Source organism: Hydra viridissima, unplaced genomic scaffold, assembly GCF_058129835.1.
Source record: "Hydra viridissima isolate aposymbiotic clone 2 unplaced genomic scaffold, HvirCarnegie_v1 scaffold_12, whole genome shotgun sequence".
NCBI lineage: Eukaryota > Metazoa > Cnidaria > Hydrozoa > Anthoathecata > Hydridae > Hydra > Hydra viridissima.
Window position 1 is genome coordinate 6,984,029 of NW_028324311.1, and position 13,817 is coordinate 6,997,845.

At 27.8% G+C, this 13,817-nt stretch overlaps 3 protein-coding genes across 10 annotated transcripts; all 3 read right to left on the reverse strand.

Moving 5' to 3' along the window:
* Window positions 1-1,469: 1,469 nt before the first annotated feature.
* LOC149881016 (uncharacterized) lies at window positions 1,470-13,656 on the reverse strand. Of its 8 annotated transcripts, none has more exons than XR_016446017.1 (10): window positions 13,484-13,600; window positions 12,349-12,410; window positions 8,174-8,368; window positions 6,827-6,896; window positions 6,141-6,236; window positions 5,822-5,861; window positions 5,690-5,722; window positions 4,721-4,820; window positions 2,892-2,980; window positions 1,470-1,712 (listed from the first exon to the last, which is right to left on the reverse strand). XR_016446017.1 is itself a non-coding variant. In XM_090069833.1 (10 exons), exons 3-10 carry the CDS (start codon window positions 8,250-8,252, stop codon window positions 1,642-1,644), a joined length of 573 nt encoding a protein of 190 aa, XP_089925959.1. In that variant the 5' UTR covers window positions 8,253-8,368; window positions 12,349-12,410; window positions 13,484-13,600; the 3' UTR covers window positions 1,470-1,641. The 8 variants fall into 8 exon arrangements, 4 of the variants coding, with proteins under 4 accessions (XP_089925959.1, XP_089925957.1, XP_089925958.1 ...); XM_090069833.1 differs by having other exon boundaries at window positions 5,827-5,861; XR_016446014.1 differs by lacking the exon at window positions 12,349-12,410 and having other exon boundaries at window positions 13,484-13,602.
* LOC149881017 (uncharacterized) lies at window positions 9,362-10,443 on the reverse strand. Its single transcript, XM_090069828.1, has one exon. The coding sequence runs from the start codon at window positions 10,441-10,443 to the stop codon at window positions 9,463-9,465; it is 981 nt and encodes a 326-aa protein (XP_089925954.1). The 3' UTR covers window positions 9,362-9,462.
* LOC149881018 (uncharacterized) lies at window positions 10,501-11,433 on the reverse strand. The gene has a single exon (XM_090069830.1). The coding sequence runs from the start codon at window positions 11,431-11,433 to the stop codon at window positions 10,501-10,503; it is 933 nt and encodes a 310-aa protein (XP_089925956.1).
* Window positions 13,657-13,817: the final 161 nt, after the last annotated feature.

The following is a 13,817-nucleotide window of genomic DNA, read 5'->3' on the forward strand; positions in this document are numbered from 1 at the left end:
ATATATATGTATGTATATGTTTATATATCTTTAACGATTTTCATAAAATAAAACTGAGAATCTCTGTCAGTAAAAAAAAATTTTTTTTATTAAAATATGAACTAAATTAAAATGCATAAATTAATAATTTTTTTTGAATAAAAACGATTTCATTTAAAACTTTTTGAATCTGTGATTTTCTTTTATAATCAGGAAGATATTTCGTGGTTTTTTTTAATCACACAGATATTTCATAGTATGGTAACATTTGCGTTGTCACGAAATTCGTAGGCGTTACGAAGACGTTTTATAAGATTTACCCCAGGGGTCGATGTTATAAAACTTTCGCCTTCACACTACGAACTTTGTGAAAACGTAAAAAAATTTTATGCTGCAAAAGTATCTTCGTACGTATTTTAAAGCCAAAATATAATTTTAAAACTGAAACTTTGAAAGAGCAATGGCAAAAGTTTAACCGTTTTCCCAAACGTTTTGCGCGTCCCAAATACTTAACTATAAAAAACAAGTCATGGATTTGATAAATTCGTTGAAACTTAAAACTTGACATTTTCTCAAAAATTATAATAACCGGGTTGATTTTCACTGCATGAACTTTATTTTCACTGCATGCACTTTATTTTCACTGCATCCACCTTATTCACTGTTAAGAAAATCCTTTAAACAAATCCGGATGTTTGGATTAAAATAAGTATTATATAGTTTGCTGAATATCTGTTAATGTTATTTTCTTTGAAATGACTGATAAACTGTCCAAGTTTTTTTTTCAAAACTCATCCTTTTTCAAGACCTCGCATGAGCACAAATATGAAAATAAGGTTTCAATAGACCATTCGAATTCGAGGATTGACTGGATCAGAAATTACAGAAAGTCTGAATAAGCCCTAATGTATTGCGACTATTAAAGTACACATGTAAAAAGGTGAATAGCCGCTATAAAAAACCTCTGTAACCCTTACAAAGTAAAGTGAAAAAATTTGCTAGAGCTAGGAAGCACAAAAATTAGAAAACTTTTTTTTGGGGCCTGTCGTAAAGGAACACTTTTAATTATAAGAGGATTTGTATTTCATGAAGATGACTCAAATTACTATTCAAAAAGTTTTTGTACAAAAGAAACAAAAAAATTTTGTACAAAAGAAAAAAAAAAGAAAAAAAAAAAAAAAAGAAAAACGAAGAATGAGAAAACGAACGCCAAATTATAAGGAGTGGCCACACTACCTAAAATCTAAAAAATTCGATTGAGTCGTTCCATTATCAAGATTGAAAAATCCAAGCAAAGGTCCAAGATCAACATCACATCTTCGGGAAATTATAAAAAGTTCATAGAACGAAAATGATATTGAAGTCCTTGGAAAAGAACTTTACCCAAATTACTTTAGTTCAAGTGTAGGCCTGCATTATATCATTAATCTATCCAATTTCTCCTTCTGGTGAAAAACTCAGGACCAGCGTTTAAAAAGAAACATAAAATACCAGTTTACATTTTCTTAAAAGAAAATAATCTTAATAAATTATCCAGTACGACGTTTACACTGCAATATATAATTCTTATTCAAATTTCTATACCAAAGTAAAATAAGAATTAAATTCATAACACTTAAGTGTTGTGTATTTTCATATTTTAAAACAGGTTTTTATTTGCTGTTAAGTAACTCTCGATGCTGATTTATTGCTCTTCTTTTTCTTCCCCTCCTTCGTTATTGGCGACTTCTCGTCTGGAATACATACAAATTTTATAATTCTTTTTTTTACGTGTATTTTTATGTAAAATATCCAGTAGAAAAAAAACGGTGAACACTTCAATAAAGATTAATAATATTTGTAAAAACTGACAAATTAATAATATAAAGAATATCAATACACTATCTAAAATTACATTCAATAATGTTCTATAACAAGAAATAGCTATAAAGTTATATTATTGTGTTTAATGTGTGAAATTGCAAAGGAGTATTTACTGCTAAATCTCATAATTACTACAAACTTATTTTCCATTGACAGAAATGTAAAAAAAATTCACCCCAAATAAAAAGTTACTACTTCTGGATATAATTGGTTTTACTTAACTCTTACATTTTATATTATGTTATTTCAGGAGGTAAAACTTTTCTTTACTTAGCATATTTAACTAATTGGGCTTCATTTTTTATTGACCAATCAAAGGAGCTTGTGTTACAGTTTGCAATTTAGCCTTTTTCGTTTGAACTGCTCAGGATTTTTATAAATTATTATAAACTTTAAACTTAATTTTAAAGCCAAAAACATGCTTTGTCAAGTTGCAGCAAGTATCCTGGCAACCAAAGGATATAAATAAACACAGGATAATGTAATTAACTCAATTTGGAAAAATTGCATGTTCGCCAATATACGATTTCAACGACGAATGAAGTTCAAAAAAACTTGATTATTTTACAAAGCAATTTGCATAAAGTTTCAAGAGTCTGTCAGATTGTTTCAGTCACACATAAATACTTTTCAAACTGCAAGTCAATTTGTTTTGACTTTGAACTCTTATAAACAAAATCACCAATCAATACCCAATTCTGTAAATAAACAGAGTTAGGTATTGATTGGTGATTTTGTTTAAATGATTCATACCATTTGAAATGATGGGTCCTAAAGATAAAGACAAGAAAAAAAAAAAAAAAAGAAGAGTACAGGGGAAGACCAACAGTTGTCCACTTTTAATACTTTTGAAAAAAATAGTATATGAGTAAATCAAAGTAAAAAACTGAAAAACGCTTATCTAACGTTTTTTTACATGCTTATATTATGGATATTATTGGTTATCACTGGTTTATAGTCAGTGACATTTCAACTTTCAGGATGTAAATTGGACAGCTGTAGTTTTTCCTGTTTAGTCTTAAATTAGTTAAGAAATATCAACAAACTACCTTTTTTAGCATAATCACATGCCCCTTCCATAATACTCTCGACAGTAACTGCAACTGAGCGGAATCTTTTAAAAGATTCGTCGTCATCACTTTAAAGAAAAATAAAAAATATAAAATTTAGTAACAGTTTAAAACAATTAAATTCTTGCATCAAAGTCTTTAGTGATGATCTTTTACCTATAATTTATACTATGCCTATGTTTATTTTTTCATTTTAAACTTTTTAAGGTCCAGTTTGAGAACTACCTCAATAAGCACTAATGGTGCGGGATATGTTTGGATTTGAATACTGTCCTTATCATATAGATGTAATAGTTTTGACAATGACACCTGGGCTTTTTATTTCTGCAGTTCTTCTGATTTTTTTAGAATCTGAAATTGTTACTGATGATATCAAGATGGCTTTTGGGAAGTTAGGGCTTGAGACTGTCAGAGGTTAACTCATTACAAACTTTGAAAACAGATCAACATTCAATGACTTGGATTTCTGGCCTGATTACACTCTTTTGGATAGTAATTTGATAATAAATGTGAATTATCTTCTAGGAGCTTAATTAAATATAACAGCTACCCATTAAATGATGAATTCATTTTTTGAACTAAATGTAATGAATACTTATTAAATAGTCATTTACTGAAGTAGAAATCTAAAATAAGTTGACACAAAAAAGTAAGTAAATCAATGTATCTTGACAAAGTTTGTTCACAATTGTAAAATAAGTTAAATAAATCAACATAAATACAGGGTGTGCTGAAACTCGTAAGAAAAAACTTTGACTTAAAAAATCAAGTCTACTGCTTAAAAGCATAATTAAAATGGATTGAATTATATAAATAAAATATATTAATTTATCCTTTAGCAAGACAATCATTCAATATATCCTCAATATGGGCTCAATGTTGACCCATATGGCATAGCCTAAGAGATTCAGGTCAAGGCTGCTTGGAGGTCACTTTTCCTTTGACCAGAACCCAGGCATGTTAGTTGACAACCATTTTTGAACTTTTTTTGGCAGTTAAGCAGAAGCCCCATCCTGGTGGAACACAACCTTTATGTCTGGACTGATCTTGGACCTCACCCAGGAATCTTTTTTACAATATATATATGTTGAAATCAGATTTAATTAAGCCACTAGAAAAAAATACTGGAGGCATTTTTTCCATCTGAAGCAAAAGGGCTAAAAATCATAACTGCTACAGGATGTTTCATTTGAAAAAGTATGGCTGATATTTTTTAAGACATCTTCAGCCTTTTTAAGACTTATATAATTTTTTCTACTTTTAGAATGTTGAGTAACCTTTTGACCTTCGCAGTCTTTTATTGAACCAATGACCAGATGATGTCTTGTTCTTACATTTTTCAGTCTTTAAACAGATGCCAAATTGCTTGCAGGCTTCATTCCTGAGAAAATCAGCTCATTTATAGCTTTTTTATCAATTGTTTTTGACACATTTAGAGAAGCTTTACAAAAGATTTTATAAACAAAAAATACCTACTGTTCTCCAATATTTGTAAGCTTAGCTCTATGATTCATCACAATAGAGCATTTTTAAAAAGATTTCTTATGAGTTTCTGTACGCCCTGCATGACTAAAGTTCATTAAATTAATAATAATTCTTTTACAGGCTGGCAAGTAATGCTATGCAAAAATAATCAAAACACAGGAAAAACAGCATGCAATTAAAACTTAACATTTAAGTTTAAATCCTGTAAGCTACTATAATACACTTGTATGTGCTCTAATATTAAGAACGGAATTTTTTTTTATAAGAACCCAGCCTTTACCTGCAACATCTAAATATTTCTTATTTGGAGTAAAAATGAATACCTGCTTGAATATTTCTTTTTCGTTCTTTTTGGTTTTACCTTAACACAATTTTCATCAAAGTCATCAGGAATCAACTTTGAATGGGAATAAAGATGAATACCTTAAAAAAAAAAAAACATTTTTTCAGTTACATTTTTAGGCTTTAAAACCATTAAAATGATTTTGTTATAAACAGCAATCATTATTAATATTTTATTTTAAGAAGATAATAGGCAACACATAATTTGGAATTTTAAAACAACTAATGAAAAAACTTGATACTTAAAGATTTAAAACCCTTCAAACCAAAAGTTAAAAGCTTTCAAACCCTTTAGTTTTATGCATGATTTTAAGCAAAGTGAAAATTAACAAGAATAAAACTTGAATTTTAAATTTAGGATCCAGTTTTGTTAAAAAACTGAAAATTTTAAAAATTTTACTTCAAGGTTAATGTGATAAGAAAGTTGAAGTTTAATATGTATATTATACATTTTGTTTGAACGAGATGCAATATTTAATTTAGTAGCAACAAAAAAAGTTATGTAAATTTTGGTCAGCAAAATTTTTAGTTAAAATGAAAGCAAACTACAAAAGAATTTTTGCTAAATTTATCAGGAAAATTGATGGGAAAATTTCTCTTAACAGTTTTTAAAAATATTAAAAACATCTTGAGCACGAAAGTATAAAAACATCTTTGCTTGAGTATGAAAGTATACTGATGATGATATTAACGTTTTAAGTAAAAAGTTTACAAATATAAAGTAAAATAAAAAAAAGAAACTTAATTACTAAAACCAACTCTTTCTTTCCATAAGAAAATTTGTAAAACAAGGTTTTTAAAACACCAATTGATTCATATGTAGTTAAATTGGTGTATTTTATACCACTTTGTTTCTTTGTTTATCAATTTTAGAAACTGAGTAAGTTTAAATCAAACTTACTCTGTTCCTAAAATTAATCAACAAAAAAAATCTACCAAAAGTATTTTACCTTCTTTTTTTCCATTTTGAACAGGCACAAAGGCTAAGATTTTAAAAAAATTTAAAATTTAAAAACAATTTTTAAATTGATGAAAAAAATTACATTCAATAAAACTAAAAAAAAAAACACAATAAAAAATACCTTACATGCTTGCGAATCTATTTTCTTCTCCTTCAAAATCCTGTAAGAATACAAAAAATCAAAAGCAAGAAAATTCTAAAATCATACTTAAAAAAGTAAAAATCATTATTGAAAGAGTGAATTACTTCAACAAAGAAAAATTAAATAGTGTAAATATACAAAAGTATATATCAATAAAACAAAGTAAGAAAAATTTATTAAAAAAAGAGTATGAAGGCTGCCTATTTATTAGAATGCATATTAGTCTCAAAAAATAAATGCACTTCTTTCAAAAAATGAAAAACGCGAATAAAAAGTTTAAACAAATTAAGCAGCTTACTCATCTAAATAATCGGACAACTTTGTAGACGCAAACTTTTGAAACTCAGGTGTTATTTTTAAAACATTCAAATCAGCCATATCATCTTTTGAAGCTCTGTCATTTTTAAATGTTAAAAAAATACATATTTATAGCAAATGCATTATAACTGCATCTTAAAGAGAGATGATGATCATTACAAATACAAACTAAAATTGGTTTCTTTGTTTCATAACTTAAAGGGATGGATAAAATCAAACCAAAAAAAAAAATTAAAGCATTAAAAAACTATGCTTTTGTATTAAGAGTAAGATTTTTCATTATGATAAAAAACTTTTTTAAACCTGGTTTAAATTCAATGCATAAAAAAGTACAAATGTTTTTTTTTTATGTGTATATTTTATGTATTTTATTATATCTCATGTCTGCATGTTTCTGGCTCAAAGTTGTAAGTGTTAAGAGCCAAAATGTTTGGCTTGAAATTAGTAATTTGTTTATCAAGCAAATTGCAAAATTTTGTTAACTTAATATAGTACTTGTTAATTACATTTACCAAAAAAGTACTTTAAATTTCTTAGTGCAGGCAGTTAAATTTAGAATTCCAGTTGATCAAGTAAGAAACATTAATTTAAGCTTAATATAGATTTTAACAAACATTTACATAATGATGTCCTAAAAGATGTAAACAATAATGCCAATAAAAAGACCTTTTGCTTTTTCCCATTTGAACACTCTTTGTAGCAGGTGTTTTTCCTACCAGTTCTGATAGCTGTTTCACTGTAAAAATTTTTAAAAACATAAATACTACATGATGTGTTTATTCATCAGGTATCAATTATACTTTTGTAGATGGGAAATCGAGTCTTAAAGCAGAGTTTAAATAAAATTTGGATCAGAAAAAAAAAACAATTATATATTTGCATAAATACATTAGAACAGGAAACACTATCATACAAATTTCTCAAAAATGATAGTTGCATTAAATATTGCTCTTCTGATTATTAGATGCACTTTTTAATATAACAGCATTTTGTGGGAGGTTTCTGAGTACTGCTGAATTTGCTCTTTATAATTAAAATATCATAATAAAAAATAAACAAAGTAATTCCATGAAAGTAATGGTGATTTTTTATTTAGTCTACAAATTATAATTATAATTGCACAATGCTGTTCTTTTTATCATAAATGAACAAAGTTAAATATATATATATATAAAATTTATTAACACAATAATTAATTTGAGTTTTAAATTACAGTTTAGATGCATTTCAAAGTAAGAAGACAATGAAAGAAGGCCACCTCTTAAACAGAAGGAAAAAGAGATCAAATCATAAAAATTAAGAAAGTCTGAAAAATAAATATGTGAAAATGTTGAAGTCAACAAACAAAATGATTGGTTGATTTGATATCTTTTAGAAGATTTACAAATTTTTTCTGTCCACTACCAGAAATGTTTACATATTTTTTCAGGGCATAAAATTTTTTTTTAGTCTGACTGACATCATTTTAAGTATTTTAAAATCTAAGCTGTAATATTAACTATGAAGCCAGTCAAATTCTCCTGGGTTAAAGCGGTATTTTCAAACTAGACGAAAGATCTCAGACTCCAGCGAAAAAAACTAATAATGGAAAAGAAATAGATAATAATAGATAAAGAAAAGAGAAGAGAAATGAATAAACTGTTCAGTTGGTTGGTTATATCAGTAACTCAGCTAAAGAATTTCTTGTCACTGAACCTAGTAGTTCTATGGGTTTTGCATCTCAGAACTCTCCTAAAAGTGATCCTGAGTTTAACATTTTGAAAAAGCAGGAAAAGGAGAAAGAAAATACTAAATCAAATACTGGCTTCATCACTGTTTTTAATTAATACACCAATTACAAATAGAATTAAGATTTTAAATCCTTAGCTAATGATCAGAGTTAAAAAATAAAAAAGTACACACTTTGTAAGAATTATTGAGATATTTATCTTCATTTGTTTTCCAAAATACAGTAGACAGATCAGAATATTATATAAAAAAAAAAATTAAACAATATAGTACTATCAACTATACCTTGAAGACTGTAAACATAACAGCTCATTCTTATACTGAGCTGTAATGTGCAGACCAAGTGTGGACCAGGGATATACATGTTGAAGACAGGAATATAACTGGTCACAGTTCGGCTGTCAGCCTTGTTTAGGCCATTTTTTGTAAACAGTTTTTCTCTTCAGACTCTTCTGATAGGATGTCTGGGATTGTGTTAAGCTATTGATAATTAAATGAATAAATACCTATAAAGTTATAAAATATTAAAACTTAAAAGCAACTCAGAGAATGTTACTAACAGTATTTGATTCTACAGGCTTATCCATATGTAATACATTTCTACTAGATTACATTACTTGGTTCAGTTTCAGTAGAAATGATTACATTTCTACAATCTTACATTTATTGCATACATAGTCACATAGACCATATTATAATTGAATACTTGAGTAATTCTTTAATACCATATTAAGTTCATTTCTTTACTTAAAAGCAGGGATCATATGTTGAAGAAATACTAAATAACTAGTTTCAGAGATACCAAAAAGCAGTGTAACTAAGCTTTTTAATTAAATAAAAGGTAAAAAAGGGGCTTGCATGAAATATAACTTTTGATGTGTTGATATTGCAAATAATGGTACTTGTGTATTTATATTTGATGCTGTCATCACAATTTTGCTCGCAATTTGTGATGTAGGTACACATTACAAATTGCAAGCAATGTGATGACAGCATCAAATATAAATATTTGAATGAGGAAAATACAAAGAGCAAGTCTGAAAGTGTATGAGAGGAGTTGCATGAATCTCAATCTAGCAATCAAGTACACAATGCACAGTGGGCCAGAATGCACTTTTACTGGACAAAATTCGTAACTAATTTAATATTAGAGCTATATTCACTAAAATTAGTATGAGTACTAATATGATGTCTGCGCTTTTTATGAAGGTAATATTTTTTTATTTTGTTGCTATGGATACCTTTATTTTGCTTAGCAACAACCTACTTTTGTTATCTGCAGATATTTTACAAGTACTATATTCACTAAATTTGGTATGAGTATCAATATGAGATCATACTTCTTACAAAAGTGATAATTTTTTAAATTAAGTTGTTATGGATACTTATATTGCTTAGTTACCGGATACTTTCCTTAGTTACAAAGTGGTAAATTGATATTTGAATATTTTATTGGATTTTTGACCCACTTATATTGAATAAAAATTGAGTATTTAGGTAAATAATGTTTTAGGAATAATAAAAGCAAAAAATAGTGCAAGAAAACATTATCAATTTTAAATTACATCAAAAAATTATAAAACAATAATAACGTTTGAAGATTGTTTAAGTAATTGTAAAACATCTGAAGGAAATGCTTTATGAATTTTTTGGTGTGATGTTGATTTACGCAGTGATAAAATAACAGGATCACTGGAAAATAGGAGTCTATTGATAAGATCAGTATTTGTTGCTTTTCTGGATGTTTTTTGGCTGAAATTTTCGCAATAAGATTTAAAGCCTTTATTTCTAGCCTCTTGAGTTTCCTCTGACATAAGTCCGATGGGTAATGTATGGCTTTTAATTATGTCATGTCCATGTATCAATACTTTGTGAACTGATTGAGCCATGTAATACCATGGATAAAGGGACACAAATAGTCTAAAAGTGTCAAAACAATAATCCTTGAACTTTAGGCTTTCATATCTTGAAGAGAGCATTACCAAGATAATGTAAAATCTGAATATAAGGTTTTGATCAATACCCAGAATTTCAGCTGTTTGTTCATATGCTGCAAAAGCACGCCTTGAGGTATTGCCATCATTGCTTGTTCCAGAACCACCACTTTTAGGGAAATCAACAACAAGTCCCATTTTGTTCATAAAATCAGTCTGAATCTTTTGTTTAGCTACAGATGCCTTTTCTTTGTGTTCTTTAGATCTTGCTTGCCACTTTCTTGTTTCTTTTTTATATGCAATTTGTAATACCATCTCAAAAAATCGAATCCATGCATGAAGACTGGAAAGACCATACTTGAACTCTCTGTTAGTATAATCTATATTAAGGATATCAAGACTATTCATATTATTTGGAGAGACACCACACACTGAACAGCATTGGTATGAGTTATTTTTTTCAGATAATGTTGTTTGAACCTTCCCATCAATCATTGTAAGTTCAATAATACAATTCACTTCAATAGAAGATCCGCAAACCTCTAATAAAATCATACCCAAGCTTTCTATCTCACTTTTAATGTACTGATCTTCTTCAATCACAGATTCCTTGGATTCCATTTTGTATGCAAATCTTATGGGTCTACAATAGGCTGTGGAGGATGACTTTTAATTTCTTCAAATAGGCATCTTTTTGTTGCTGTTGTTAAATCCAGTCAAATCCAATGGTACTAGACAAGTAACAAATAATGATTCTTCACGCTTTAAATCTCTGTTAATGTCGGGTTCTGATAAAACTTGTTTATAAATGCTTTGCCCAGTAGCACCATCAAAACCAGCCTTACACGTTAGTGTCATGGTTTTTATTGCTTTGTCGTTCAATATCAAGTGCCTTAGCACAGGTTCCTGAACTGCACAGACTCTTTGCAAAGTATGAATTATTAAATCTTTTAAAGGAACTGAAGCTGAATAGTCCTCCACTGTTATGTTTGCAGGATAACATTTCAATTTTGCATCTCTGACATCATTGTAAGGGGGGTAGATGTTATATTCTTTCTCCAAGGCTCCGCTTCTAATCAATTGATAGGATGCTTTTGTCAGACTTGCATCAATTATTAAAGCTAGTGCTTCGTCTGCTGAATATTTAGTTGCTTTATCTGTATTTGAAATATTTAAAACGTTCTTGGCAGCAATAACAATAGATTCATCTCTAAATTTTTTATTAGCAGCAAAAAATAATTCAGTGGATGAATGAGATTCAATTAAACAAGATACACGTCGTTTTTTAGTTTTATTAAAACTATTATCAAATGCAACTGGTTTTCGACCACGTCTACTTGCAGTTGGTTCATTGTCTTTTTTTCTGACGATTAAATATTCATTAAGCCAGTTCACAAACTTCTTTTCAAAATTTTTGACAGTATAGTTTGCAGATTTCCACTTTTTTTTATACAAGTAAACAAATTGTTGAACAGCATGTCTAAAATTAACGTCTTTAAAATCAGCAAATTTTGGCTGAAATTTTAATATATCTTCAGTAATATTTTGTTTTGAAATACTAAGATTGTTTTTTTGGAGAAAATTATGAATGTCTAAGTTTAACAAAACCATATCTAAATAATTATTGTAACAAGTATTTTGTATTTAAAAGTAAAATGTTATAATATATATGCCGCCTGGACTACTAATACTTGTTAGTAATTAAGTTACTACAAGTGTTAGTAATTAAAATTAAAAGTAATTAAATTACTGTCAGTGTTAGTAATTAAATTACTAACAACTACCAAAAATATGTTGTTGCTATGCTATGCAAAGGTATCCATAGTAACCAAAAAAAGTTAACCTCATAAGAATTGTGAATCTCATTTTAATACATGCCCCCAATATTGTGCACTTAGCGCAAGTAAAATACTGTTAAAACAGCGTTGATGTAAAAATGAGTTGTTGCTAAAGTTAAAACATACATAAAATCTGAACGGGGATTTAACGGGACGAGCAATCAGTTAAAACTCAATTGAAGCATCATAAAGCTCAAATAAATATAAGACAACAAATGGCAAATTGTGGTAATTATTAGTTATTGTGCGGTAAAAAATAAGTTTCTTAAGAAATTTTTTTTTTTAATCTGTGATTTTCAAAGTATAACTGAGATAACATGCTATGACAAATTTATTTCACACATTGGTTTTTCTTATCTCTAAATACTCTAGAATAACATGTACTAATAATGTAAAAACGTAATGTAATTGAAATATAACACAACGTTGATGTCACCGTTAATTACTTATTTATAATTTTTTTTTTTTAATCTCTATTCAAATGCTTAGAGTCCTGGTAACTAAGGGATTTAATATAAATAAATTATCAATAGATTTCTCCTAATATATGTAGATACTAAAATTAAATAGGTTTTCAAGATTAGACAACTAAAACTTTTCCCATTTTGTCCACCTACTGGCCCACTGTGCAATGTGGGTATTATTGATGTTGATATTGAAGATGTTGACTCAAGTTGCAATTAACCACCTTAATCCTCTAGTACAACAAAGAGACTTCAAAGTGCTTTGGCTTCATCACATACATTAACTCTAAAAAAAGTCAGATCAATGACATTAACTGCAATTACTAGGTAGTTTAAAAAACGTCACTTCTCCTCTATGAGGACAAGAGTCATTATATTGATATTAGATTTAGAACTGGAAGAACCACTCCTTTATTATTCCATCAAAAAACTAAAATAATTACACAAATAAAATATCTGACTCACAAAATATGAGAACTTTTTAACATGTTATTAGAAAATCAACTTCTCACAATGAATCTTCAGACTCATGCGGCTGATGAGCCCAATGACTACAATACTGAATCAGAAGTTGATTAACCAAATATTAAGTTTAACCACTTTAACTTATGACCTTAGGATGTTATCTTTAACTTATGGCCTTAGGATGTTTTCTATTTTGTTTTTAATTTTTATTATTTACTGAAACTATTACTTCTATGATTTCAAATTATAAATATCAACTAATGTAAAAAGTTGGTAAAAATGTAAGAAAAAAACAAGTTCAAACAGAAAATCTGTTTACTTTCAATTACACCAACATTTCATTTAAAGTCAATTTAGAATCAATGCATAATGAAATATTAGCCTACTTTTAATCTAAAAAAATATTTATTTCATAGTAAAAAAAAAAAGAAATTAAAAAAAAAATTTTTTTACAACCCTACTATTGATGAATACTTCTGCAATTCTAGCTTTAGGTTTTTTTCATGTTAATAATAAAAGTTCCTAATGGACCAATCTTTAAACTTTTATCTTCATTTTATGCAAGTTATGTTAGAGCTGAAACATTTCAACAAATACCATAAGATTAGAAGAGACAGCAAAGAGAATAAAAAAAGAATTTAAAAACAAGTTTAAATCAGATTTAACACCTCACTAATAGTTTTAGTATTTTTCAGTAGCACTCAGAAACATCTGATAACTTTTTTAAAAATATACAAGTAATATTAATCTTAATAATTTTTCATGCAGCCAGATGCATGGAAAAATAAGCCAGATTTCAAAGTTTTTTTTTCCAGCCCTAAAATAAGTATGTTACAAATGTAAATATATAAAACATCTACAGTATTTACAATTTCAAAGTACATGAATGCTTACTGATTTCAAATCCATTTACTGATTCTCTTATTCTTCTAGTTTCTTCTTCATCTTCATCACTTGAAGTAGAGCTCATAACTATTAAATATAACTAACATATTTCAAACAAAAGGATACTTAGTAAATTCAGTTTTGCCATTTTCCATACTTTAATGTTAATATAATAAAATGTAAAGCAGAAAAGCTTCAACAATTGAGTTTAAATGTATGAATAGAATACAAAACATAAACTACTATAAACTATTTGTATTATAAATAACTTATAAATAACTTATATATGGAGCATTGAAAATACATAAATCCATCAAATTTTATATTTAAGATTAAGAAACGA